At 47.1% G+C, this 27,593-nt stretch overlaps 2 protein-coding genes across 5 annotated transcripts in view; one reads left to right on the top strand and one right to left on the bottom strand.

The window, feature by feature from the left end:
• Positions 1-1,194: 1,194 nt before the first annotated feature.
• Positions 1,195-26,880, bottom strand: Eno4 (enolase 4). 4 transcript variants are annotated; one of them, XM_021151658.2, is made up of 14 exons: positions 26,690-26,880; positions 24,658-24,786; positions 23,489-23,679; positions 16,906-17,060; positions 14,919-15,088; positions 14,686-14,817; positions 12,588-12,641; positions 11,150-11,206; positions 9,928-10,095; positions 7,221-7,346; positions 5,559-5,754; positions 4,039-4,106; positions 3,414-3,531; positions 1,195-1,993 (listed from the first exon to the last, which is right to left on the bottom strand). In XM_021151658.2, exons 1-14 carry the CDS (start codon positions 26,852-26,854, stop codon positions 1,866-1,868), a joined length of 1,857 nt encoding a protein of 618 aa, XP_021007317.1. In that variant the 5' UTR covers positions 26,855-26,880; the 3' UTR covers positions 1,195-1,865. The 4 variants fall into 4 exon arrangements, with proteins under 4 accessions (XP_021007317.1, XP_029328444.1, XP_029328442.1 ...); XM_029472584.1 differs by having other exon boundaries at positions 1,255-1,957; positions 26,690-26,854; XM_029472582.1 differs by lacking the exon at positions 26,690-26,880 and adding an exon at positions 26,273-26,572 and having other exon boundaries at positions 1,255-1,993.
• The window catches only part of Hspa12a (heat shock protein family A (Hsp70) member 12A), a 158,508-nt gene continuing 157,694 nt past the window's right edge, over positions 26,780-27,593 (top strand). Inside the window, exon 1 of the mRNA XM_029472581.1 lies at positions 26,780-26,855. Coding sequence (XP_029328441.1) covers positions 26,853-26,855 — 3 coding nt within the window. The 5' untranslated portion in view covers positions 26,780-26,852. The remainder of the gene's footprint in view (positions 26,856-27,593) is intronic.

Raw genomic sequence — 27,593 nt, 5'->3', positions numbered from 1 at the left:
ATTTACTAAAGGAGGGTGTCTCTCCTCTCTTCATTAACACTCTCACAGCCTTTATGTCTGAGGAGTCCTATCTACACAAGCTCCCATCGTAGCTGTTAGCAGTTTTCCAACTCTGGGACTCTATTGCTCTGAGTTAAGTGGGGGTGTTACAGCTTGGCCGAGTAACTCCTTCCTTACCTCCTGGACAGTGAAAAGGGTTGTCGCAAGTGGGAAGGTGATCGTGGTTTCCAGAGCACTGTGGGTTGTATGTTGGGCAAGTGAGAGCCTGCACCACAGTCCTCAGCTCATCTGGGAGTGCTTCTGCCAAGGCCTGCCATGCACGGGTCGCCTCCACCAGCGAGCAACTCCAGTGGTTATAGATAATGTTATACATTTTATGAGGAAGGGGAGGTGGGGAGAGGGGGGAGGGGGAAGGGAGAGAGTGCAGGAATATGAAAATGAATAAAAGGAAAGCCCTCTGAGAAAAGTCCCTACCCATTGGTGAGCACAGTCCTCGGGTGAGCTACTGTGATTAGAGTGCATTCTGGACTTGGGCTGGCATCAGGGTGCTGACCTGGTCGGTTGTTTTGCTGTGGCTTCATTGGTTAGAGTTATATCCGTCCCAAGGCATACTCGTAGCACTTGCGTGAGAAACACCTCGAAGGCCAGGTGAACATCTTGCCTTATCCGTCCTGCCTTTAAATGGATGTTCCTCTCCATCTCCTCTGCCCTACTGTGTGTCCTTAAGTGTCTGGAGAGACAGTGGCCACCACAGACTGTGACATGTGTTCCCAAGCTTGTAGTGGCACTGACCAGCCAACTCCCCCATGCCATGCTCTAACAAGTCTGCTACTGAGCCTATCTCAAATCACAGCTCTGAGAGGAGGCTGGCTCTCCTGTGCGGGCGTGACGTTCTCTCCCTTCACCATTCTCTTCAAACAGACCAAGCCCCAACTGAAAAAATTCTGCTGCAGGCCAGGCCAGTGCAACTTACCCAGTCTTTAGTTGCAGATCACCCTCATTACAGCTCACCTAACAAACAGTAGGATAATGTGAAGGACTTACTTCACTGTTCTATGTTTGAATGTTTACTTTAACTCCCTGCTAAAAGCCCAGCTCTGGCTCACAGAGGAGGAGCGTCTGTCAACACGGATTTGACCTTGGTGCTTGTTTCTTGGTGCTGTGGTAGGAGGGCACTGGATGGTTGTAAAAGCATTCATTTACAAGTGTTTTTTATTAAGTTAATCCCACTCATGTTTCAAAAGGGACCTAAGGAAAAAAAAAATAATACAGGGATGATGAACACACCAGAGGGATGAGGAAAGGCACAGACATAGGTAATCAAGTGTCAGAAGCTAAGATAGAAGTATCAGTACAGGCATAGGTAATCAATGTTGGAAGCTAAGATGGGCAAGGCTTGGTGCATGTTGGTGGCTAGGCAAAGCATCTGTGGTCCAAGCACAGAGGCCCAAGAGAAACAAAATCAGAGGATGCCTGTGTGGTGCCAGGAGCTACTCAGGGAAACAGTCTTTTGGTGCTAGAGCCGCTCTGATTTATGAGGGGTTAAGGTGTGTGACTGGGCGTGAACCTGACATGGAAATACATTAGCCTCTCATGAACTTAGGTCATGACCTTCAGAAGGAGACAGTAGAGCTAGTGTCCCATGGCAAAGTGGCCTCGAAAGTAAAGCTCATGAGCTGCAGGCAAACCCACCAGGCATATATTTTACCCGACGGTGAAACCGAAAGCATGCACATGTTGGTGATTATACTCATTTACGGATATAAGTGGAGTTCAGAGTGGAGCCGCCGTGGAGACACTTCACACCAACTGGCCCACACTGGTGGAGTGACTGTGCCCTGGGAGTCCAGAACCGGGAGGGAGGCTCATGTTTTAGCTGATTCCTCTATCACCTCTGTGGGGAAGATGGAGTCCAGGGGCCCAAGAGTTTCCTCAGCCATTGTGGTAGTAGCATCCTCTTGAAAGAAAGAAAAATTGTGTTCTTCACTGAAACCTATTTAAAAATAAATAAATAAATAAATAAATAGTTTACCGTACTGACCCAGTGGTGCTGATTCTGATGTTACACCGAAGGATCTGAAGATCATCAGACCCAAAAGGATCTAGAGCTCTCAGAACAGTCTGACACTTGCCCTGTTCTGCTTGGGTTTCACCTACCGTTGTGACATTTGGAGGCAACTGCTGTACACTAAGCAAAGGCCAGCCCTGCACATGAATGCAAACTACCTACTCTAAGGGAAACCACAGCAGACAGGGACCATCCTAAGAAGAACCAAGTAAAATAAGGGCCATACTTAAGTGGCTGACATTTTGCCAAGTGGGAGTGATGCTACTATTTGTTTTGCTAATTTGGGGCATTCTTTGAGTTTATCTAACAGCTTTAGAGAAATTCTCCCTAATCACTTAATCCATTCCAGGATGGCCCTGGGCTAGCACCTTTAAAAAGGGGGGTGGGTCTCTGATCTCTTCAGGTTCTTTTTGATGTTCTAAAGCAGCTGACTTTCTTAGGCACTGGTAGATAGGAGAAGTCTTTGAAGGCCCTACAAGTCAGCAGGACAAAAGATGAGATGATATTTAAAACAATATAATGTCACCTATGGAGGTGCCAGAGACTGACAAGCCATGGTATCATATAGTAAACAGCATGGCCTAACTTTGGACAGCCTTTATAAAACTCAGAAACTATCTTCTAATTACGCCTTTATTTCTCCTGAATCTTAGGGTGTGTTTGAAGATCTCCATATTTTTTTTTAAGATAGGGTTTCTCTGTGTAGCCCTCTGATACTTTCTTAAATCATAATTTTATCTGTATCTCTTTCTCTCTCTGCTGGCTACGGCCACCATTGGGCCAATGGGTAGTTTTAAAAAGTAAAGATGAATATTTAGTAAGGATTTCTCCAGCGGGGACACAAGAAGCTCGCCATGCAGATGTACAAAGTTTGGGTCTCACAAACCATCAATCAGTTCCTTTCCTGAGGGACCTTCGCTCCTCTCTGTGAGACCATGTTAGAATCAACACGCCGCCTACTTATTTGAAGTAAAACAAGTTGTTTCCAGAAGGAACACATCTGCCTTTAACTTTCAGGGGCTGTACAGAGAAACCTTAAGTATAATTTGGGCCATAACAAAAGGGAGTCTTGGAGATTCCAATCAATTAATTCTATTGAACACCACCAAGCAGCCTATTCAGCAAGGAGAAGGGTGGCAAGAGTCTTAACCATTCAGGTAAATAGATAATCCATTAAGCCAACAATGGACATTGTGGCGAGTGCTATCCTGCTCTTGTCAGCGTTGATTTATAGTCTTTGGGTTGTCCCGCCCTCCTGCTGAGGGACTTCTATTCCCTCCCTTCCAATCTTTGTTCCCTTATTCACTGCTACAGGGGAAAACAAAGCAGAAAAAGCCGCACATACCCCATACTCCCCTCTGGATGAGTTCTTCCTCTATAGCAAGAAGGCGGTTGTATTTGGTCATCCGTTCACCCCGAGAAAGACCCCCCAACTTGATAAACCGGGCACCGAGTCCAACAGCCTGAGGCAGGGGTGGGGAGAGGGGGGGGGGAACAACTTATTTTAAACAGCAGAGTCTTGGTTTTAAGCAGCCCTTTTAGAACTGCTCTGGGATTCTGTGAGGGGGTTTTCTCTTCTGGAAGTAAAGTGGCCTGCTGGCAGGCTGAGCGCTGACAGTGAACAGATGGAGGGCCTGACAGTCCATCAGGCACTTTACCAGTCCTGAGAGTGTGCCGATTTCATCGGGGCACGGCCTGGCCTTTTGCACCTCGTTTTAGGAAGAAGATTACAAGTGTGCACCCCCAGTCATTTTATTGCGCCCATCATTTTCCCTGGACGTCAATTCTGCCTCTTTTAAAAAGTTCAAAGATGAGCGCTTTGCAAAAGGAAGCTGTCTGGCTGGAAGCCTGTCTATTTCATAAAAGGTTACTCGACTTTCTCCACCAAAGACTGCATTTCCCTGAAATACCAATTCATCATAAAAGCGGTGTTTTGGCAATTCTGCAATTGACCGTCGTTCTGCACTTACCAAATCGACAAGGCTGTCATCAGAGGACTCCGAGTCTGTGCTTCCAAAGACAGCCAGGAGCTTCTTGCCTGCAAGAGTGGCTCCTGTCAGTCATGTGTTGTTTACACGAAGTTCACATTCGTACAGGACTGTGATCACAGCAAGACATTTCCTAGATGTTAGGGCTTCTGGGGATGGATTGACGATCTGACCACCTGGGCATTCATACCCAAAGCCTTCATCTTTATTACCCCCATCTGTTTAGTTCTTTTTCAGTACCTTATATGCTATTTAAAAGTAGAGGGAGGGGCGGTGGGCAAGAGAGATGCTCAGTGGGTAAAAGCACTTCCTGCACAGGCAGGACGACGTGAGTTTGAATCCCTGGGGCCCCTGTAAAAGCTGTGTGCTACACCACTCGCATCTGTAAACTCAGTATTTCCACAGGGAGAGGGGACAGGAGAAACCTGGGAAGCTCTCAGAATGGCTAGACTGGTCTGTGCCGTGCCGACGAGGCTGTCCTCTGACCCACGCTCACAGTGAACAGTCATACCAAAGCACAAAGGCATGTGACACCGCCCTTAAGATCCATCAGATGTAAGGTACAGGTTATCACTACTGAAAGGGTGGGGGAGAGGGTGCTCAAAGCAGATCAGCTGATAAGATCTCAATCCACTGCACATTTATTTGAAGGCCAAAGGATACACTCATGTCTTGATCCTCAGGAAGCCTTCTTCTATCTATTTAGTCATTCATTCATTCCTTCATTTACTGAGGTAGGGTGTCTCATTATCTTAGAATTTCACCAGCCAGCCAGCAAGTTCAGGGATCCTCCTGTCTCTAGCTCCCATCACACCATCAACACCATCACTGGGATTATAAGCCTACACTTGACTTTTTACATGGGTTCTGGGAATTGAACTCAGGTCCTCCTGCTCATGAGCATGCACACAGGTTGTGGTGTGGAGAGACATTCACAAGGTCTTATCCAGGTGTGGCAGACTAACACATGTGGTCCTCTGTTCCCTGGTGGAGCTCGGTGCTTCACCTTTATGAATGCCAAGCTGTTTCCCTGAGTCTAAGGACTACATTGTCTCTGGTGACCTGATGAAGGTACCAGCTGTTTCCCAGGGCAGGATTCAAAGCTTTGGGCCTCTCCTGTGGCAGTAAGGGCTGGGTACCCCTTCTGAGTGTCTCTGGTATTCCTCTTTACCCCAAACGACCAGCCTAAGAAGACAGGTGTGCTAAGATGGCTCTGCCCTCTGGAAGAAAACCAGGCTTTAGTCCCTGTTAGGGGTAGAAAGCCCTGCCTGCTGTGAGGCGACCGTGGTAGCCATCATTGAAGGGTCTGACCTCGTGGGCTACGGCTGCCACGGAACATCATGGTGCCAGTCCCTAAGCTGCACTCAGTCCCACACGATGGCTGAACTTCCTTTGCTTTCAAGATTTAATCCTCGATTTTCATTAGCTTAGACATACTGTGTGGGTTTGGCTCCTTGCATGACCAAGCCATTACAGGTCTCACAGATCAATATTTTGCTCACCGTTGATAAGATGGGTTATGTCCACCAAGTCAGACATTGTGGTTTGGTTTGTGTGCTTTATGATCAGTCCGTGGGATTTCAGGGTGCTTATATTTCTGTATTCTAGGAGTTTAGAGACGCTCCCGGAAGCGGCGCCTGCAATTATGTAGCACCGGGAAGCCAGAGCAGCATAGAGGCTGTCCCACTGCTCGGCGTCCTGGGCAAACAGTTAAGAGTGGATCGTTAAATAAAGCCTCGAACACAATCACAAAACAACAGGAGTAATAGCACATAATCAAGTCATACACATCATCTGAAACATAAAATATTTTCCGTGACATCCGTGCCCTAAGGATCCCTGTGTCACTGTCAGACAAATGAGAAGCTTTGTGGAGAGAAGTGAAGTGGCAACTAGTTTGATTTGAGCCTAAAGATCTTGTAGAAAAAAAAATAAAAAACAAAATTCAAAAGCATTAATGCCTCACATATTATCCTCACTCTGACTGTGGAGTTCTTTAAGCCCCGGGGTATCACCATTAAGTTTTGTCCATGGTGCAGTTAAACACTGACTTGGCTAGAAGATTCTTCGGCTATTTCTATGAAACAAACGGACACCTGAATCAAAAGGCTTGGAAGAGCTTTAACCATGTCAGTGATGGTGAGACCACTGTATGGCATGAAATGTATAATTAGGTATGTGTGTGTGTGTGTGCACATGTGTGTGTGTGTGCGCACATGTGTATATGTGTGTGTATGTATGTGTGCATGTGTTTGTGCGTGTGCATATGTGCATGTGTCAGAGTGAGGGTCTGTGAGTGCACGCATGTGTGTATATGTTTATGCATATATCTACATGCACATAGAGTTATCTCGGCCACTGGACCTAATTTCAAGCCATCCTGTATTTGCTGACTGTGCAGGTGGAAACTATCACGTTGACAGCTGTCATTAGAACGCTTAGTGAGGCCCTGAGTTCTGCTGTGTTTTCTGAGAAGGAGGAGAAGGAGCTGGGAAGCCCCAAAACTCCACACTAGCTCTGTCTGGCTTTCCTATTGTGTGGCATGTGATTAGTTGTCTCAGATGTGTGTTTAATACACAGATGGCTCTCAAAGGCTCAAAACCAAGAACTGCACTTTTGGATGAGGTCTTTCATATCCTATAGCTGACCCTTGTCAGGGGCACTCATCTGAATATACTGCAAAGCCTCCGGACCTCAAACCTTCTAAAAATATAGCTGTTACTTTTATGCATACGTAGTAAATGGCCTTAGGCTGAGAAATATCTGGCCTCATAAAAGTCCTATTTCCATGAGCACATGAAAATGATATATGATTAACCTATCGAAGCACCGGCTGGCACAGCAGGGACGGCTTCCATCAGTCAGGCTGCTTGTAAATACACAGGTACTCCTGAAGGGCTTGCGAATGGCTCGTTTCATTTCACAGACGGGCAAGCTCCTAGGTAATTGTGTTCCTGCTATTCATTTGCTTAGTAAGTGCCTTTTCATAAATGCCAAAACAAAGTAGCCCAGCCCCAGCCCAAATTACAACACATTCCCAATAACAGAGGTCCAGAAGAATGGGGTTTTTGTTCTGCTTTGTTATAAAATGTGGAAGGTGAGAACGCTTACTTTATCCCGTGTAAAATATATGTTCTGAGACAGAAAAGGTGGGCCCTGCTTACCTCCTTCCTGAAAGGATCAATTAAGGCGATTATGGAAGGATACTTGTTGATCAGGTCCACGTAGAGCTCCACCATCTCAGCTGCGCTTTTGTGGGTGCCCACCATCACTTCGTACTTCCCTTTACTCTGCAGTGTAAGGAAGGCGGCGAAGGATGAGGGGCGGGCTCTTCAGGAGCTGCCATCCACACTCTTTCTCATGCTGACAGTTAGGAACTAGTTCTCTCAGGGCACGATCCGCTCGACGATCTATGTGCCCTAACTTTCATGTGGTTTGTAACCTGGGGAAGCCAAGGCACCCATTGTCTTTGATGCCCCAGGGAGAGCTCTTCACACCGACTGTGGATGAAGCCTTCTGTACAACAAACCGTCGGGCACAGAGTGGGAGGAGAAAGGCTTTCTACTTAGGTTCATGACATGGCTGTGCAGGCCCCCAGCTGCCCAGGTAGGTAGACAATAGCCCAACCCCTACAAACTATTGTCACAGAGCGGCAACACAGGCCTGCCCACTCTGGGACCCACTATCTTTCAACTCAGTAGGAACCAAATCTCCCATTTCCCTCTCTGTGAACGTTGAAAACTGTGAAATCAGGGTGGAGCTTTTACATACTAATATCCAAGATGAGAATCAGGTGGTCCTGGGAAGGTGTTGCAGGGGAGCCACGCTGCCCGAGAAAGGAAGGTTCTGGTGCAAGCCTGTTCATTTGATTTCTGCAAAGACTCTTAGCGTTAAGTATGAGAGTACATGGGGTTGAAGTTTAGTCCTGTAAGACGGAGCAGCTTGTGTTCAACTTTGTGATGTGGGGTGGCACCAGGGATGCTTAAGTTAGGGAGGGAGGTGGGCTGGGGGGTGCGGGGGGGGGATGTGGGGAGGGGCTTTGCTAATGCACCCCTGCTGTTCCAGATAATAGATGGACTCTACCTGAAGAAAGCAGGTTCCTAAGAAGCCCACAGTTAAATGGATTTCTACCTTTTTCACATTAAAAAAGCAGTAAGAAGTCTTAGCTTCTATAACTGAGAATCTTAAAAATCCTATCTTGTCAGTGAAGAAATGCTAATGACTTTGAACTCACGTTATGGTAAGAACTATCTGATATCGACCTAATACATTTTACTGAATATGAGCAATAAATACCCATTCTAGTTAGCACTGGCAGTCAGTATATTCATAGTCCTTGGTATACATTGCTGATGGAAACAGGCAATTATTTTTTCTTAATGGTATGCTCAGGAACCAATCATTACATGAAGAATAGGAAATTACTTTAGACATCCCTCTGTGTGCTTAGTTTCTTTAGAAGTAAAATAACTTTTTAGAAATCAGCCAAAAACTTAACGGTTCTTCTATACTGCTCAGATTTTTCTTTATAGTGAGAGTTAGAATCACAGTTAAGTGAAACCCTATGTGCCGTGTCTCCTGAACCCGACATTAATTACCAAGTTAGCACTCGTGTGCCTCAATGTGACTGGCATTTTATAAAACCAAGACTCTGCACGGGTGCATCTGAGAATGGGAAATGTATGTAAAACAGGAAACTTGACTACATTTCCTCACAGTGATTCCCAGGTATAGAAATGAACTGCTGCCGGGGCTGTGGTGGTGCATGCCTTTAATGGCAGCACTCGGGAGGCAGAGGCAGGCGGATTTCTGAGTTCGAGGCCAGCTTGGTCTACAAAGTGAGTTCCAGGACAGCCAGGGCTACACAGAGAAACCCTGTCTTGAAAAAAAAACCAAAAAAAAAAAAAAAAAAAGAACTGCTGCTGTCACCTGGGGGTGGGGACTCGGGGAGGTCGGGGGTCAGCGAGGTGGGGACTCGGGGAGGTGGGGGGGGGTCAGGGAGATGGGGACTCGGGGAGGTGGGGGGTCAGGGAGGTGGGCACTCAGGGAGGTAGGTAGTAGGAGCAGTTTGCATTTCCTTTTAAAATGTTTCCCTCTATAGGTGAAATGATTGCCAGGTGATGGTCCAGGCTGGAGACAATAATGTATTTAGTTGAAATAAATCCACATTCCTCATAAACTTAGTAACTTGGGAGTTAGGCTCCTATCATATATGAAGCCCTATGAGCAGATCCCCTGTATAAGCAGCAGTGGCTGCTCTATGGCAACGTAGTTGATGGGCTTGAGTCTGAATGCCTGACAAATTCAGCATTTTATACTCACAAAACATAACAGACTGTTAAATTATCTCTCAACAGCTTTCATGATTACACTATAAATCGTGCAATTAGATAGGTTCCTAAGAAGTCCATAGTGAAGGGCTTTAAACCTTTTTCAATTAAAACAAGAGATTTATATATTATTTTATATGTGAGTGCACTGTAGCCGTCTTCAGACACACCAGAAGAGGGCATTGGATCTCATTACAGATGGTTGTGAGCCACCGTGTGGTTGCTGGGTACTGAACTCAGGACCTCTGGAAGAGTAGTTGGTGCTCTTAATCTCTGAGCCACCTCTCTGGCCATAACTTTTTTCACTTTTAAAACCATTTTATGTGTCCATTTTAATTGCAGAATTTCTATATAAAATCATGATATTTTAATACTGCTTCAAAATTAATAGTACAATGTTTTCTAGTCAAATAACTTGGTCTTCTCAACTCCATTTCTATTTGTGCATGTATGATAGCAACTGTTAAGAAAATATTCAGGTAAATTCTAATTTAAAAACTGTGTCCTGTAAACCGGGTGTCTGTGCAGAGGGGAGACTTACATAGTCCATCAGCTCGTGCCCAGCACAGTTGATGGCGAGATGGAAGTTCACTCCCAGTTCCAACCCCAGGTTTGAGCAGATCACCTGAAGAAGCAGCAGTGGCTGCTCTATGGCGTCGTAGTTGATGGTTAAACAGCCAAGGTGAGATACCTTGCCAGTGATCGGTGGCTGCAAAACCAGAAGAAAATGGTACAAGTCACCACAGTGTGGTAAGGTTATTGGAAAGCTCTGGGATAGGACGCGGATCTCCAAAGATCTTTTCCCATTTTGGATGATTTCTGCTTCCAAACCCATCCCGCACCCACCCCTGGTCTGGGCTTACAATTCCCCGGCACCATCCTGCTTTTCTCTCTTCGGTGTGCCTGTATACTCCTCTTGACTGGCTCTGCCCTTGAATGCTGGGCTAACCTGAGCCACAACCACCAGGACATCCCTGTAAACACCCATAGTTCTCTAGTCAACTCTCCTCTTCAAAACCTACTTTCTTATGTTTGGTTTTCCTCTAGGTGAGCCTAACTGTAATATTAACTTTTAGTCTTTCTTTCTTTCTCTCTCTCTCTCTCTCTTTTTTTTTTTTAATTTTTTAAATTCTTTTTTGGTTTTTTCGAGACAGGGTTTCTCTGTAGCCCTGGCTGTCCCGGAACTCACTCTGTAGACCAAGCTGGCCTCGAACTCAGAAATCTACCTGCCTCTGCCTCCCAAGTATTGGGATTAAAGGCATGCGCCACCACCGCCCGGCCCATTGTGACACTTTTTAAATTAGTGCAGTGAGATAACTTAGTGGGTAAGGCACACTCCACCTAGCCTGGCACCCGAGTACCACATGGTAGGGGGTGGGGAGAAACAGACTCCTCTGAGCTGTTCTCTGACCTCTATGAGTGTGAGCATTGCCTTTTCTTTTTCTTCTGTTAGTGATACAATGAATATCTAGGCTGTCCTATGTCGGTCTGTTATTCATAAAGATGGTCTCTTGCCCACGTCTTTCACCTATAGGATCGTATCCAGTCCTGCTGCTCCTAAAGGCTGCCTGGGCTCTTAAGATCTCAGTTAACTGATGGTGGCTCTCCAGGAAACCCCCAGCCAGGAAGAGGGAGACTGAGGCCTCTGTTAGACTGAGCTCTGTATTTAGCACTCTTGGAACAAATTCTCTCTCATCGACCTAGACCTGGTCTTGGAAGCAACATGCTAAGGAGGAGAGAGGGCCCACTCAGCACCTGCTCACCTGAGCTCTTTTGCTCCCATTATGCCCTTTTTTGGTCTCTTGTTTTGGAGGTGGAAGCTATGGGAAGATAAAGAAACATGTTACTTGGTGTACTGGCTAGTTTTGTGTCAATTTGACACGCTGGAGTTATCACAGGAAAAGGAGCTTCAGTTGAGGAAATGCCTCCATGAGATCCAACTGTAAGGCATTTTCTCAATTAGTGATCAAGCGGGAAAGGCCCTTGTGAGTGAGACCATCTCTGGGCTAGTAATATAAGAGAATAGGCTGAGCAAGCCAGGGGAAGCAAGCCAGTAAAGAACACCCCTCCATGGCCTCTGCATCAGCTCCTGCTTTCTGACCTGCGTGAGTTCCAGTCCTGACTTCCTTGGTGATGAACAGCAGTATGGAAGTGTAAGCCGAATAAACCCTTTCCTCCCCAACTTGCTTCTTGGTCATGATGTTTGTGCAGGAATAGAAACCCTGACTAAGACACTTGCTATTTTCAGACATCCCTGAAAATGAGCAGAGCAGTGGACCGTGGCTGGCTATTCTTAGGGGACTAGTCTTTTACATTACGAATTCCACTCCCGTTCACATGTGTACAAAGTTGGCCAAAAATACACATGTGGAGATCATTCCATTAACGCCCTTCTTAAAGTCCTTAACTATTTCTCAAACTCAAATGCATCTCTAGTTCATCCTCTCCCTCTGCCTTCTCACTCACCTACACATTCATGCTACCAAAGCATACACAGGTCACATTAGGAACCCTTAGTGTGTGCACATACTCCTTGTGTGCACACACTCCTTTTTGGGCAGGTGGAGACCAAATCCTCTCTTGACCGCTTGCCAGTGTGGGATTTGCTTTCACAGGCCCAATATTCTCAGAGCAAAATCAAGGTAGATTTGATCTTTGGCAAGAGCCAGATGTCATGGAATAATCTGCAAATCCCAGTGGATGAACTAAGCAAAGAGCTAGTTGTCTCAGAGAGTAGAATGGGACTGTTCAATATCCTCAGAAGACAGCTCCGCTGCCAGTGAGCAGTGTGTGCACTTGGACCAACGGGAATCTTCAGCTGTCAGCGTGGCACAAACCCAGAGTCACCTAGGAGGAACCCTCAACTGAAGAACTGCCCAGGTTAGACCAAGCCAGAAAGTGGTATCCCCATGGCTTCGGTTTCAGGCTCCCGTTTGAGTTCTTGCCCTGACTCAGTGACAGATTGTCACCTAGATGTGGAAGCCAGATAACCCCCCCCGGGGGGGCTGCTTTCCTGGTCCTGGTGACTGTCATACTGTCATAGTAGCAAAAGAGCAGACTAGGACTGACTTGATTTGCCTGGGAAACCCAAAACAAACAAATACGCTTTCCATAGTGACAATAGCAATACTGAGTGACCTCCACACTGAACGGCAAGCTGGATTTGAGTGTCAGCAGTCGCCACAGCCTCCCTTGACTCACCGTCTCCATCGCTCTGTTAACTTGTTTCTGAATTTCCAGAAGCAACTCGACACTCTGTAAGCAGAACAGCCAGGGTGGACAAATGTACAATTTTAGGTTTCAAATAGGAAAGTCATACCCTGATGGCCATGTGTCCTGGGACTGCTCATGGACTCCCCATGGAGGACTGCCAGTCTACATAAATAAGACAGATGTTAATCTTGGCCCCCTGTATGGTTTGTATATTCTTGGACCCAGGAGTAGCACCATTTGGGGGTGTGGCCTTGTTGGAATAGGTGTGACCTGGTTGGAGTAGTTGTGTCACTGTGGGTGTGGGCATAAAAGACCCTCGTTGCCTGGAAGTCAGTCTTCCACTAGCAGCCTTGGATGAAGACATAGAACTCTCAGCTCTGCCTGCACCATGCCTGCCTGGTTACTGCCATGCTCCCACCTTGATGATATTGGACTGAACCTCTGAACCTGTAAGCCAACCCCAATTAAATGTTGTGTTTTTATAAGACTTGCCTTGGTCATGGTGTCTGTTCACAGCAGTAAAACCCTAACTAAGACCCCCCCCCCCCCCCCGCCTTGTTGGGCTAAGTGTGAGTGACAGGCGGTGCCATGGTATCTTCATTGTGAAAACTGGCTAAATGGTCTATCATAGTCTCTAGGCTAAGCTGAACAATGCACGGCACAGGTCACCAAGGAGGCCTGGCTAAGTTAGTTTGAATCCACTGTCAATGAAGGAGTAGAGCACAGTGGGAGGGAGGGGGGAAGGCTGGAGAGAAGGTTCATCTGGAAGGTACACTTGTCTTTTGCAGGGGACATGGGGTTCAGTTCCCACCATCTACACGGCGGCTAACAATTGTCTATAGTTCCAGTTTCAGAGAATTCCAACACTCTTCTGGCCTCTTCAGGCGCTGTAAACACAGGGTGCATAGGCATGCGCAAACACACACACACACACACACACACTCACTCTCTCTCGCAGGCAAAACAGCCATGCGCATAAAATGGAAATAAATTAATCTTTGAAAGGAGGAAGAGGAGGCGTGCTGTGATGGTGAGGGCTGCACAGGGGGAGGGTGATGAGGGGGGTCAGGCAGAGCATTTTGGGGCCTCTCTCGGCACAGGAGATAGTGACTCAGGATCCTGCCCGATCCTGACTGTGTGTAGTCTAACAGAATCTGACAGCTGGTATGTCGTATATAAACTCTAGTCACAGCCGGGCAGTGGTGGCACACGCCTTTAATCCCAGCACTTGGGAGGCAGAGGCAGGCAGATCTCTGAGTTTGAGGCCAGCCTGGTCTACAGAGTAAGTTCCAGGTCAGCCAGGGCTATACATAGAAACTGTGTCTCCAAAACAAACAAGCAAACAAACAAAACCAAAAAACCAACAAACAAACAAACAAAAAACAACCCACCTCTAGTCACCTGAAATTTGTAAAGTGTGAGGTAATAATTTTGTTTAAAAAGGGCTCTTCTTCACAGAGAAAGTAAGTGAAGCTTTTATCAGACTTATCCCCACCAACTTGGGAAAATTTCAGTCTTTGCAGGAGGCAGTGGGAATAGTCTCCTCTGCTTTTTCTGAGAGCATTCACCATAGCATGAACCACCATAGTGTGAACCACTATAGCGTGAACCTTATGCAGTTATTCCTAAGCAGGGCAGGGTAAGACAGCACCACCCCTGAGAACTGAAGCTTTGACATAGGATGCATTCATTCACTTCCTCACATAGGCACTGACAGCCCCACGGGTGCTGGGCCCGCCTGCTGGCCTGGAGTTCTTCCTAACACAGCAGGTGTTGGAAAGCAGGTTTCTGTTTGCTGCCGCCCAGAAGTCAGGAAAGGTCCTCCTCCTGGTACCTCAGATGCTGGCTTTTCCAGGCAAACAAGACCTTGATCCTCGGAATTACAAACATGAATCAAGGCTGTCTAAACTAGACCTCTAAGAGGGTCTGTTTCCTTTTGGCTTTGTCCTTGCTTTCTTCCTACTTATTTGATTCCCTAAAATACCATTTAATTCACTTTCCCTTGATCTACTCGAAAATCCATCAGTGATGCAGGTGGGGGGAAGGGGGAGCAAATAGGAAAATTGTCTTAGCCGTTATCAGGTACTTGTTTGGCTGTTAATCCAGGACTGGGAATACAAATCACTTCTTTCATTAAATGTAGCTTCCCAGGTGACGACTTCCCACAGCTCAGTACAGATCCCATCAGCAAAGGCATAGAGAATGTCGATGGCTGCTCCTGAAAGGCAGGGAGAGTGAGGGGAGAGTGAGAATGGCAGCTCCTGGTACCTCCATGTTCCTGGCCCCATGTTCCATGTGCTGGGATGTAACATGACTGACCTGATCATGCTTCAGTGACGCCAGGGTTAAGTAGAGAGGATCACTGGCCAAGGTCGCACTGGCTTTGGCCACTGCCAGGGACACAGCGCCTATGGCCATGCTACCATGGAGGACTGGTTCAGGGGGCTCCGGGGGTGAAACAGGTTTCTCCAAAAGCGTATCCCTCCGTCCTAGAGAGGAGAGCGTAGAGAAACGATTCTTTTCTAGACATCTCACTGGGATAAAACCACACTTTATTGCTGTACTCACAGAGGACCCAGCACAGAGGAAAGGGGTGAAAGCCAAGGCTGGGCCTTCTTAGCTCCTGGGGAATTTCCAGATTTGCTGACTTAGCAGTATTCCGTCATCCTCAGCCGTGGATTCTGCCTAATGATTTTTAGGCCACTCACCATAAACTTGGTCCACGATTGTGTGAGGTGGATACTGCTACCCCCATACTTGCTTTTAAGTAAACTGGGATTTGTTGTGGAGGACACAACATATTGGTTGCCTACTATGTTACAGGAAGTAGGTGCAAACTTGCTTTAGAGTCTGAATTTCCAAGCCCTGCCCTTTTACATATCATCACAGTCCCCACTGAGATCCTCTTCACATGTTTGCCTAACTTGCGGGTCTTTCTCTCTAAACCCAGAGAGCGCCATGCTTTGCTGCATGTTTGCCTGCTATCTTTATTCAAGCCCAAGCCCGACAGTCAATCTGGAATCCTCAGGTGTCTTCACTCTGCTAGTTCTCAGGCAGCCTGTCTGTCCAAGAACAGAGTCCCTCCTAAGCCTCCAGTCTCCTGTTCTTCCCCACAGCTACCTCAGGTCCTCAGTGGAGATAAGATGCATCAGCACCCAGCACGTGGTTAGTACAGAGCAAATCCCTGCCTCCATTGTAGTTTCTCTTCCCTTAAGCTCTCAGTTTTGTGAATCAAAGGCGAATGGAGGGTCACTGTGGGCCCCCACAGGCAGCTCAGTGGAGTCTGCCACAGCATCTGGGGCAAAGCCTGGGTCAACTGCAACTCTTTGGTCAGTTGTGTTCCCCTCTCTGAACCTCAGCAGCAGGAACAATGAGGTCAAGGGCCTCGTTTCCATCACCTCAGCTCCTTCCTGGCCTTGAGTTGTCTCAGTTAATGAAACCCACTTTCTAACTGGATGTTCACCTGTACCTGGGGTCGTGTTAGCTGATTCGACTAATATAAAAATGCCCATGATTCCAGGGGTGGGTCTAGTGTTAGCAGACTGGAGGGGCTGCTGTTAGCACTCTGTTGGAAGCATGGAGCAGAGGTCAGATTGTAGCAAAGCTTCATGGTCTAGTTTACAGTAAAAAAATGTGGGACCAGGACAGAAACATTGTACCTTGCAGGTTAAGGTTTGTATTTATAACTAAGAATAAGTTCCTGTTTCTTAGGTGAGATGTGAACTGCTTGCGACCCCATCCACATGATGTAATCCTTACCATGTCCCGTCCCTTTCCTTGTGTCTTTCTAACAAAGTATAGCAGCCAGCTCTCTCACTCTTGTGAACACCTTGTCTCTCCTATAAAGGGGAATGAATTCAAGAGGCCGGAAGGGGCTGCTCTCTCAAATCCCGACTTAGGGTGCGGCACCCCAACATACAGCTTGCTTTAACTGGACAGTCGTGGGTTTGATCTTTCCCTCCAGGTGATTCTCAGGTTTAACAGATATGCAAACAGAGTTTACCTTCATCAAAGCAGACTCTTTACTGTGGGGGCTTTTTTTTTTTTGATTGCTTCATGGAAACTTTCAAGGAGGTGGCAAATTCCTGCCCTCCACTGTTTAGGAAGTTTGATTCAGCAAGTGCTCAGCTATGAATAAGAGCACCATCGTTTTGTATCTCAAATAAAAATGGAGGTAAGCGTGGGATAAAACCTTGTTACCCAGCACAGCAGCAAGGGAGGTGAATGGGACCTGGCGGGGCACTGTCCACTCCTTCCTCCTCACACGGTTAAAACCAAAGGTGCCAGGAGATGCCAAGCCACTCACCTGCCTTCTGCCCTTTCTTTTTGGAGGGAGGTGGGGGAGGTGGTGGCGGTGGCGGCGGCAGCGTCACTGGTGGAGGTGCAGGAACCAGCTCCTCCTGGCTCTTTTCCAATTCTTTTCTCTCTTTATCTTCTTGTACTTTATGTTCAAAGAAGGTCCTGAATGGCAAGAAATATGTCTTTACAATGGGATGTCACGTTTTTACCGCTGACCCTGAGGTAATGTTACAATAATATGATTTTTTTTTAGTTAATGAGGAGCAAATTAGGTTTAATTTCCAAGGTTAATAAAATTAATGATGGCGTCGAAGCCATTTTTCTTTTTTAGGAATCAAAATTCATTTTGCCTGGAAAGCCACGTTCTCTAAGGTGTTCATCACTGAAATGATTTAAACTCTTTTTATACTTTCAAAATAAAACTTGAAGATGTAATTTGACTAAGGGTGACTGCGTTTTTCTTTTTATATAAATGACATTCAGAAGCCAAACCATTCTAGACAGGATTGTAAGGATGTAGTTCCCTTTCCTCCTTATTCTCTCTGTCTCTGTCTCTCTGTCTGTCTCTCTGTCTGTCTCTCTGTCTCTGTGTGTGTGTGTGTGTGTGTGTGTGTGTGTGTGTGCGCGCGCGTGTGAAGGCCAGAGGTGTGCAAACTCTCCAGGAGTCAGGCTTATGGTGAGCTGCCAGTGTGAGTCCTAACTGCAGGTCCATCTCTCCAGCCCCCCTCCCAACCCCCGCCCTTTTTCCTTTTGATGAGAGGCAGGTGTGTGCGACTTAAAATGAGCATGTAAAAAAAAAAACTGTGGGGAAACCCTAGTAGAGAAAAACTACCCAACATTTCACCACCCCTCCCCCATTCTCGAATTAAAAAGATAACAGCTTCCATAGACAAAAAAGAGAATAAAAACATCCCACAGAAACACGAGTCAGAACAGCGTTGCATTTCTAAGACCATATTCTTGGCACAAAGGAGATTTCTTTAAACCAGAGGTGACAAAGATAGGAGATAGAGGACTGCCTGGCAGTGGTGGCGCACGCCTTTAATCCCAGCACTTGGGAGGCAGAGGCAGGTGGATTTCTGAGTTCGAGGCCAGCCTGGTCTACAGAGTGAGTTCCAGGACAGCCAGGGCTACACAGAGAAACCCTGTCTCGAAAAACTATATATATATATATATATATATATAAAGGGAGATAGAAGAGCAGGCTGTCAGTCATTGTACAGGTTCTGCAGGACCATCTGAGGCTACAGAAGTATAGTCTATGAGGCTGAACCCGCATGTAGATTTTGAGAAAACAGCTGGGGCTGGCACTAGGGTTGCTGTAGCAATCTGTAGTTTATTTGAAATCTGCTGGGCCAGACAGACTAGGGACAGAAGTGAAGTTAACGAGTTTAGAAAAAAATTTTGTCTCAAATGTACATTTGAAACTGTTAGGTTTATAACTGATAGTTGGGGAGAGGAGTCCCAAGACCAGGGAAAGAGGGAGAGATGCCACTCTTAGTAATAGGCAATAGGCAGGAAAACAAGCTGTTGGTTGGCAGGAGTCCTTATCTGGAGTCTGTTTGAGAGTTCTTTAGAGGAGCCAGGAAATTTTAGATTGGCTATATAAGGCTAATTGGGGAACAGCTGTTACCTGGAAGCAGGGTCTGATTGTGTTGGGAGACTATAGTGCAAGAGGCTTTTGTTACATCAGAATAGTCTTTCTTGGGGTGTTCAGGTAGGTGGGTTCTGAAATTGAGATATCTCAGGAACATGGATGATTGGGGAGGCTCTTGGTAGACTCTGAGAGGGTCGGTCTGGAACAGGTTCTGGGGGTGGAGTGAAAAGGATGAAGGCACTTGGCTTTGGTTCCCAGAGGGGAACTTAAGTGGTCAAGGGGACAAGTGGTCAGTAGTGGGGGGTGGGGAGCACTGGCAACCAGGGCTGCTCAGAGAGAGGCTTTGAATAGAGGCACAAGGTAAGTGCTGTGAGGCACTGAAGGGGGAGGGGTCAGGGAAGGTGAGGACAGAGTTTGTTGGATGACCTTGACCCCAAGAAAAGTCTAGCCTTGAGAAGAGGGGGGAGTTGGGGGGGGGTCAGAGAGGAGGTGGCTTAGGTTTCGTTGTGTCTTATAACTGGGAGTATAGGATTTGTTCAGTGTATGATGTTGGAGATCGTCCGGACAGTTAATGACTTTAGGGAAGTCCGTTGGTGGTGGATTTTCGGGAATCATTTGGGCAAAGGAAAAGTAGGAGGGTGAGAAGAGAGATGAGATGTGTGTAGGATTGGGTGATGAGAAGGGAACAGGAACCAGAAGGTGAGGGTGAATCCTGACCAGGGGTGATCGATTGGTCTGATGTGGCCGCCTGATAGGAAGGAGCTGCCATCCACACACAAAGTGTGGCCAGAAAGTAGCTAGGAACCCTCTTGTGTATGAGAATAATCAGGTCAGAGGGCTTTGAGGGGTTTTTGACAGGAGTGATAGGGTCTGGGGAACCTTGAGGCAGAGATGAGTGGGGGAGGGTTGAGGGAGCACGGGTAAGAAATTGAGTGGCGAGTTTTTGATAAGAGAAGTTTTGGAGGGATGGAATCGGAGACGGAGGAGGAGATTGGAATCCTCTTGAAGTGAGAACATGAGGGAGGTATCGGTGGGCATAGGTGGTGGGGGGTTGGGGGGAGTCAACAGATTGTGAGGGGATTCCGGAGTTTGTTCTCTAGATTTAGAGATGAGCTGAGAGGCTTAGGGGAGAGGGGATACAAGGGGGTGGGGGCAGCTACGGCTGGTACTGTCTATAGAGTTTTGTGTGGCAATGGAAAGGTTCTAGGTAGTGTTTATGTGTTTTGGAAGTGTAAGGATGGAAAGGTTTGCATAGACAAGAGAGGCAGAGGGCTGGTGTAGCAAGGAGAGCATTTTAAGTATCAGAAACTGTGGGTGGGAGGGAGGAGGAGGTGCGGATGCGGCTTGGTATAGGGATATCAGGAGTGAGTATTTAGGGAGGAAATTTGCCACGGGATGAGGAGCAGAGATGGGTGATTTAAAGTGGGGGGCTTTTGGATTGGGCAGAGAGAAGATTTAAGATGGTGACTTTTGGGGAGGAGGGTCGAGCTTTGGGAGGGGAGCTCTGGTAACTTCTGGAACTCTGGAAATGGAAGAGCAAGGCTATCCGAGAGGGAAGGGGCTGCAAAGGAGGAGGTTAGCTATACACTGAAGCAGGTGGGAGGAAAGGGGAGAAGGCAAGCCAAGTCTGTAGCAAGTGCCTGGCCAAAAAGGTGGGGACTATAAATCCTCGAGGGAGGACAGTCCAGGTCAGTTGTCTGGGATTGTTGAGTATCAGGGTCCACGAATGTGAAAGGTCTTGGAAGTGGACATCCAGGAGGACCAAGAAGAACGTGTCTTTAAGATTTACGACTATAAGAGGTGGTACCAGGGACAGTGGACGGGACATCACAAGGGTTAGAGACTTCCGGGTGTAAAGGGACAGCAGCCGCCTTGATGGAGTGAAGGTCCTGGACCTCCTGTTAGGTTTTTTTGACTGTTAATATGGGAGTGTTTGTAGGGTGAGGAGGTGGGGCATGGAGATGATGGGTTTGAGGCCCAGGCCGAGGCTGGTTAAGGGTGGGGAGTAGAAGGCTTATATGTGTAGGCAGGAGGGTCTTTGAAGATGACAGAGAGGAGAGGCAGTGTTCCACACAGTGGTGATGTGGTGGGACACAGCTCGTGAAGAGCTGAAGGAGACTTGAGTTCTACACTCAGCTAAGGTGTCAACCATGGTGCAGAGTCTTCGTGTAAGAACTTCAAAATACTGCAGCCCACAAATGTTCTCATCCTTTTCAAAGGGGCTCTTCTTCCCTCCCTCCTTCTGTCTTTCTTTCTCCCTGCCCTCACTCTTCTTTCCTCCCTCTCTCTGTCTTCCTCCTTCCCCCTTTCTCACTTTGTCTCCCTCCCCCTCCATCTCCATTGATCTTCCCTTCTATGGAAAAAAAAAAAAAAAAGATCAAGATCAAGTAAAAGAAAGATCCAGAAACAGAAGAACATGTATCAGTCTAGATTTGGTATGGGGTAGGGGTGGGGGGGGGAGGGGGGGCAGGGAGACTCCAGGAGAAGGAAGTAGAAGCTGTGGGAAAAAAATAATAAAAATGACAATACAGCCGGGCGTGGTGGCACACGCCTTTAATCCCAGCACTCGGGAGGCAGAGGCAGGCAGATTTCTGAGTTCGAGGCCAGCCTGGTCTACGCTTTTCAGGACTCCCCACCCCAAGGTTATCATCTAACTCTGAGGCAAAAAAAGAAAGAAAGAAAAAAAGCCAGCATGACATTGCTCTTGCCTGAGTAATACAACTGAAGAGGCTGCAGTTGCCCTCTGCTGAGGCAAAGGTGTTGAAGCCTTCCAGCTGCACAAAGGAAAGGTAATTCTAACCCAGTGCTGCGTGTGGCATTGAATAACACTCACTCAGCCCTACTTGGTTCTCTGATGTTAGAAGTTAAAAAAAACCCTAATCGAGGGCTAAAGGTCTCTAAGACTTGGTTGTGGCTGGAGGGCAGAATGTAAGCAACCAGACACTGTGACCCACAGGGAGAGGTCTGAGGAGCTCAAAGGTGGCCTGGAACAGAGGGGAAAGGACTGTTCTCTGGATGTGTGACCTTTTTTTTCTTTTTTTCTTTTTTTTTTTTCTCCGAGACAGGGTTTCTCTGTATAGCCCTGGCTGTCCTGAAACTCACTCTGTAGACCAGGCTGGCCTTGAACTCAGAAATCCGCCTGCCTCTGCCTCCCAACTACTGGGATTAAAGGCGTGCGCCACCACCTGATCTTTATCCTGAGAAACTTCTCTGATGAGCCCAGGAAGTCCTGTGCAGCAGAGACCAGGGGGCCCTTCATGGCCTTACACAGGAAGAGTGTAGCAGTGGACTTCAGGGACCTCTGACTGCTTAAACTGTCTGTCTCCCCAGCTCTGCAGTCTACATCCCAGCTTCTTAACCTGCAGGTCATGATTCCCCACGGGCTTACGTAAATGACTGCTGGGGTTTGCAAACTATTTGGTGAAAGTAAAAAGGTCTCTGAACACTCATGTGCACTTCGCAATGCCACACAACTGTCCTGTTACAGACCACCAATGAACACAGCCTGAAACACCTCAGATTAAACACTACTGTCCATTACACATTGTAGTATTTTATTATATGTACAAGCTTCTTGATCTTGCTGAAATATCATGGTTTAATTCTACAAAATATAAACATTTACTATCTCCCTCATCAGGTAAATATTGAATCAGTGTGTCTTTGGGTTGCACTGTTAGAATGTCTGAGTTTCATGAAACGTCGTCAAACAAGAGGGCCGAAGACACAGGTCAGCAGTTAAGAAAAAAAGCTGCTCTTGTCGAGAACCCTAAAGGGGTCTCATGACCCTTTCACAGGGGTCACCCAAGACCACTGGGAAACACAGAGATGACTAATAATAGTGCCAAAATTATAGTTATGAATTGGCAATGAAAATCATTTTTATGGTTGGGGCTCACAGCCACCTATAACTCCAATTTCAGGAGATCCAATGCCCTTTTCTGGTTCCTCTGGGCAGCAGGCATGCCCGTCATACACATACATACATATATGCAGGCAAACACTCAAACACATAAATGAAAGTAAATACAATTTTAAAAGATTTTAAAAGTCAAAAATGTTAATCGAATTTTAGCTTAGGATTAGGACAGAATTTCAACAATTTATGATATGCCTCTAAACATAATTCTGCTTTGAACTGTATTTATGCAAAGCAGGATTCTCAGCTTTGACTCCTATAAAACCAAATATTGGCCAACTCTGGGGCTGGCAAAATAGCTCGGCAGGCAAAAATATGTGTCTCCCAGCCTGGCAACCTGAGTTTGACCCCTTGGAACTCAGCATGGTGGAAGGAAAGAACTCACTCCATCAAGTTTTCTTCTGACCTCCACAAGTGTTCAAGTGTGTGCTGTGGCAGGCACACACACACACACACATCCACTCATGCACACAAAATATTCATCAACTCCGAAAAAAGTTGAAGGTGCTCTGAGTCTTTTGGTATCAACTATCCAGCCAAGATTTAATTCTAAATGTAAAAACACATCTCGTTTGGATGCAAACTGCTTTAGTCTTTAATGAACAGTAAAGTTATACAGCAAAGAATCACCGTTACTAGTCAATGTTTGATTGGTTTACCAATTTTACATCTCTAAGCATAGGAATCTCTTGGGGTGGCCTGCACACATGACGATCCCAAGCTCAGTGTCCAACACCCGTGGAAAGGGCTGGGCGTGGTGAGGAGTGCTTGTTGTGTTAGCACGGGGCAGGCAGAGACAGAGGGGCTTACTAGCCAGCCGGTCCAGCTGGATTGATGAGTTCCAGTAAGTTAAATTAGGATCCCTTGTCTCAAAATACAAGGTGGAGAGCAACCAAGGAAGACAGCTGGTGTTGGACTCTGACCTTTACAAGCTTGTGCACATGTGTATGCAATTTCAGACTTCTTGGGTAAATCAGGACGGTGAGTGGCCTAAGTAACTCTGCTCCACAGAGGAACATGAAGACAACGAGGCGTTTATAGCTGGCCATTATTATTTTGAAGTGGAAGCTGTACCTGAGCCTGTGGTCCACCTCTGCCTGGTTGGAGGGGACCAGACCCCACAGCTCCTCTGTGATGGACTGATTGATCCACTGCACAGCTGTGCTCACGGCCTGGGCCCTTTCTGACTCCTCTGCATCCAACACCTCTGGCAAAGCGTTCTCCACGACTTCAAAGTGAGTAGGGATCGCCACGGAACAGATGTACTGACAAGGACACAAACGTGTTCTGCATTTTCTCTCCCTCTCCCAGGAGATTGACTTAATCTAGCACTTAACATTAATAGTATTTTATCATCAACTTCAAGGGGGAAAACAATACTTTTTTTTTTTTTGGCTCTAATGCACATCTGTTGAAACATTGAAGAAACTTGACTTCATGAAACATTTCAAATTACCCTCTTGTTAAAATATGGGTCTAAAATTCCCATGTCAAGCTTTCACTATGTCTCCAAGAAACAGCTACAGATTTAATCCTTATTACTCTCCCCTCAGAGGCTGCGACAATTATATTTGTAACAAGTAGGAAACAACATGAATTAAGCTGTTAAATTGTTTTCAATTTTTAAATTTACTTTTGTTTTCCTGCCACAGAGTATCCTGCAGCCCAGGCTGGCCTTAAACTTACCATGCATAACAGATTTCCTGAGATAGGGTATCACGTATCTTAGGCTGGCCTAATCTTACTATGATTAACAGAAGGTTTCCTGAGATAAGAGTATCTCCTAGCCCAGGCTGACCTTAAGATGACTAAGAATAACAGAGGATAGCGTGACTGCTGATCCTCTCGGCCTCGGTTACAGGAGTTTACCACTACTTCCAGCTGTTAAATTTATCTAAATAAATTGTCTAAATTGTTACTCTTCGTATCTCAAACACATAAACCCAAATGTAGACGTATAGAACTCATTGCATCATAATGTCATAATATTTTTGTCCCATTTCCTCCTCCCCCCACAAGACTATTTCCAGGCCAGCACACAGAAACGTAGAACACACAGCATTGCTGATTGTTTGAGTCAAGCTTTTATGAATACCTATGAATAAATACATATGTTCGTATATACACAGCAAAAATATTGAATTTCAAAACCATTAACTTTCTGCAACTTAGACAACTCTTGCTAGTTAGTACAGAGATGGGCAGGACACACAAAAGAACAAATTTTTTTAACTGCCTCATACCTTGGGGAAATTTTGAATGGTGCAGGAGATTTCCACCTGTAGAGTAGGAAGTCCCAGGCCATCCAGTATGGTTTTCCCCACTATTTTGCATATGGAGGGAGGCTTCGCAAGTTTAGAAAAGTAGTTTGCCTTCAACACACACAAAAACAAAAATTAGAAACCACACTGAATTTATCTACAAGGCCAGACACATTGAATTTCCTACAAAACATCTCCACATGTGTCCTCCTTCCTGGATCTGGGTTAGCTCCACAGCTCTGCTGGGACAGCATGTCTTATTAGGAACCCTGAGACCTTTTTTTGTTGTTTGTTTTTTGTTTTTAGAGATAGGGTTTCCTCTGTATAGCCCGGGCTGTCCTGGAACTTACTTTGTAGACCAGGCTGGCCTCGAACTCAGAAATCTGCCTGCCTCTGCCTCCCTAGTGCTGGGATTAAAGGCGTGCACCACCACGCCCGAGACCTTTCTTAACCCACAGACTTGGTATCTCTCTCCAGCAAGCCTTTCTATAGCAAGCCGACTGACTCCCTGATCCTTCTTCCCAAGTTGTGGAAGTCATTGGTCTTTATACTGTGACATATTCAGATTTTAAAAATCTGAAGGGGACGATTTTTATCCCTGCCCACCCCCAGGCAGACACCTGGCTTGTCAACAGTGAAAACCGTGTTCCCCTCATCAACCATCAGCTGATGCACAGTGACACCTAACTCCAACAGGCCTCTTGGGAAGCTTAGTAACTGCAATATCCTTTAAGTGGCAGAGCAGAAATGACTTGGAAAGGATCCAAGATTGACTTCTGAGCGCTCTGCCCACTATGGGCGCTGATACCCTTGGGCAGGTTGACCAGGGTTGTCCAAGAAAGCAGGCTGAGCAAGCCATGAGAAGCAAACCAGTAGGCAGCATTTCCCCCCCCCCCCCATAGCCTCTGCTGCATTTCCTGCCCAGACTTCCTTCAGTGATGGGCTGTGGCATGGAAATGTAAACCAAATAAACAAGTTCCTAAGTTGCTTTTGGTCAGAATGTTGTAGCAAAGGATAGAAAGCAAACGGGGCCGCCCCTAACTAAGGTATGGAGTTCCCAAAGAGCTGTACAAACCAGTGCCAGGCTGCCTAACAGACTAGGAAGAGACCGGGTGAGGTGTCCTTTTAGACAACGAGTTAACAGTTCCTTCAGCAAGAGACAGAGGGATTGAAATCTTTATCAGGCCTTCACTCACCTATTCCACAAAAAGTCTATAATTGTCCCTATGTCTCACAGTGCAGGGGTTGGGGTGGGGGTGGGGTACTAGTTAAATCCCTGAGGCACAAGTTCTTTATTTAGAAAAGGGTTTTTGTTGTTGTTGTTTGTTTGTTGTTGTTTGTTTGTTTTTTAAAATCTTGCAGAGCTTCTAGAGACGAAGACGAGCGGTAGGTACTCCAACTCCTTTCCAAGCACAGGGATCCCCCTCCTCAGCAGCCAACCATCAGGTAACTCAAAGGATTACTAGAGGATGGCCCTAGGAGAGCTCAAGGACACTCAGTCAACAACCGAGAGGGAAGAGTGAAATCTGCATTTAGGCAGTCACTGGCCCAAGAAGTTGGGTACCTAGCCAATTCAGGGTGCGTGAGGTTTTCACACCTGGGATTTGGAATCTGAGACATCTGGGGGGGGAGTGGAAGCCAGAGGAATGGGACCCGGGGTGGGCTGCAGCCAAGTCTCTGGCATTCGTTTCGTGGTCCAGCTTGCGTCCCCGCCCGCAGGTAAGGTGAGTTCGGCGTCGGGTCTGTGGTTTAGAAAACCAACGGCAGGTGAGCTCCTTGGATAGTAAAGAAGCTCACCAGTCTCGGAGCAGACCTGAGTTACAGACCCATTCAGGGTCCTCTTGCCAACTCTCCGCATCCTCCCCGCGCAGCACGCTCGCCTTGTTCTCAGCTGGGCATCCCCCAACCCTTCTGCCCAGCAGCGCGCAGGCGCGACTCCGTGGCGCAGGCGCAGACGCAGCGCGCTGCCGCAGCGTGGGCCAGAGGGAGGAGGGAGCTCCCCGCGCGTCCCTACCAGGTGCCCGTAGACGTCCGCAGGCTGGAGGTAGAAGGTGGAGTTGAGCAGATCTTCCAGCTTGCGCGGGACGTCGTTCTCCTGGTAGTACGCCATCGCCTGCTGCTTCAGCTTCTGCAGGTCCCTAGTGATCCCGCCTCTGCGGCTGCCGTCTTCATCCCCCATGGTAGGAGACTTAGAGCTACAGCGGGGTTTTGCCAGGGGGCCCGCCAGCGTCTTTTTGTCGCTAGGCAACGCAACGAGATCACGACCCCTAGATCTCGCGAGGCTTCCTTCCCTTGGTGGACCGAGACTCAAGCTTTCCGTTCGGGACCCATCGTTGTTTGGTCCGCACTTCGCCTTTCTTCAGTGCTTCACTCTTAGTGCTCTCTCGTCCCCGTTTGTCACTGTTCCTCGGACAGTTTTGCAGACGGGGAGGCATTTAACGATTGTTTGAGTTCATTTTGCAGAAGCTGGGGAGCGGTACCCGCCACTTCAACTCTTGCAGTTAACGAGGGAGAGGGATGCAAGAGCCCAGGGTGCCCTTCCTGAGCCGTGGAGGTCCTGGGCATGCATCCCTTCCAACCCACGCACTGTGCTTGCTGCACGCCTCGTGATGCTCTCTCTCAGAAAGCTCCCTTTGGGGGAGATTACTGAGGGTGAAACCCAGTGTAGGAAGTAAGGCTGATGATGCTTTAGAGAGACCCAAGGCTGGGGTGGAAACCATGCAAAACGCAGCCCGTGAGAAGGTCCTTGGGTCATGGTCTGTGCAGTGGGCTGCCTGTTTCCTGTGACAGTCAGGTACCAGACGCAATGATAGAACTTATTTCTGTGCTCTGGTTACTTGGATGGTGCAGGATGATCCAAGTAATGGATAGGAGTGGGCTGAGACAGACCGGGTGTTTTCGTTTTTTTTTTTTTTTTT

This window comes from Mus caroli, chromosome 19 (genome assembly GCF_900094665.2).
Source record: "Mus caroli chromosome 19, CAROLI_EIJ_v1.1, whole genome shotgun sequence".
NCBI classification, from domain to species: Eukaryota; Metazoa; Chordata; class Mammalia; order Rodentia; family Muridae; genus Mus; species Mus caroli.
The sequence above is the reverse complement of the archived record's forward strand: the minus strand, read 5'-3'. Positions and strand labels throughout refer to the sequence as shown.

Coding starts and splice junctions, on each gene's coding strand:
- Eno4 (XM_029472582.1), bottom strand. CDS start 26,533: ATGCGGAGAGTTGGCAAGAGGACCCTGAATGGGTCTGTAACTCAGGTC. Junction 23,680..24,657: donor CCATTCAAAATTTCCCCAAG/GTATGAGGCAGT, acceptor TGTCCTTGTCAG/TACATCTGTTCCGTGGCGAT. Junction 11,207..12,587: donor TTAACAGAGCGATGGAGACG/GTGAGTCAAGGG, acceptor ATCTTCCCATAG/CTTCCACCTCCAAAACAAGA.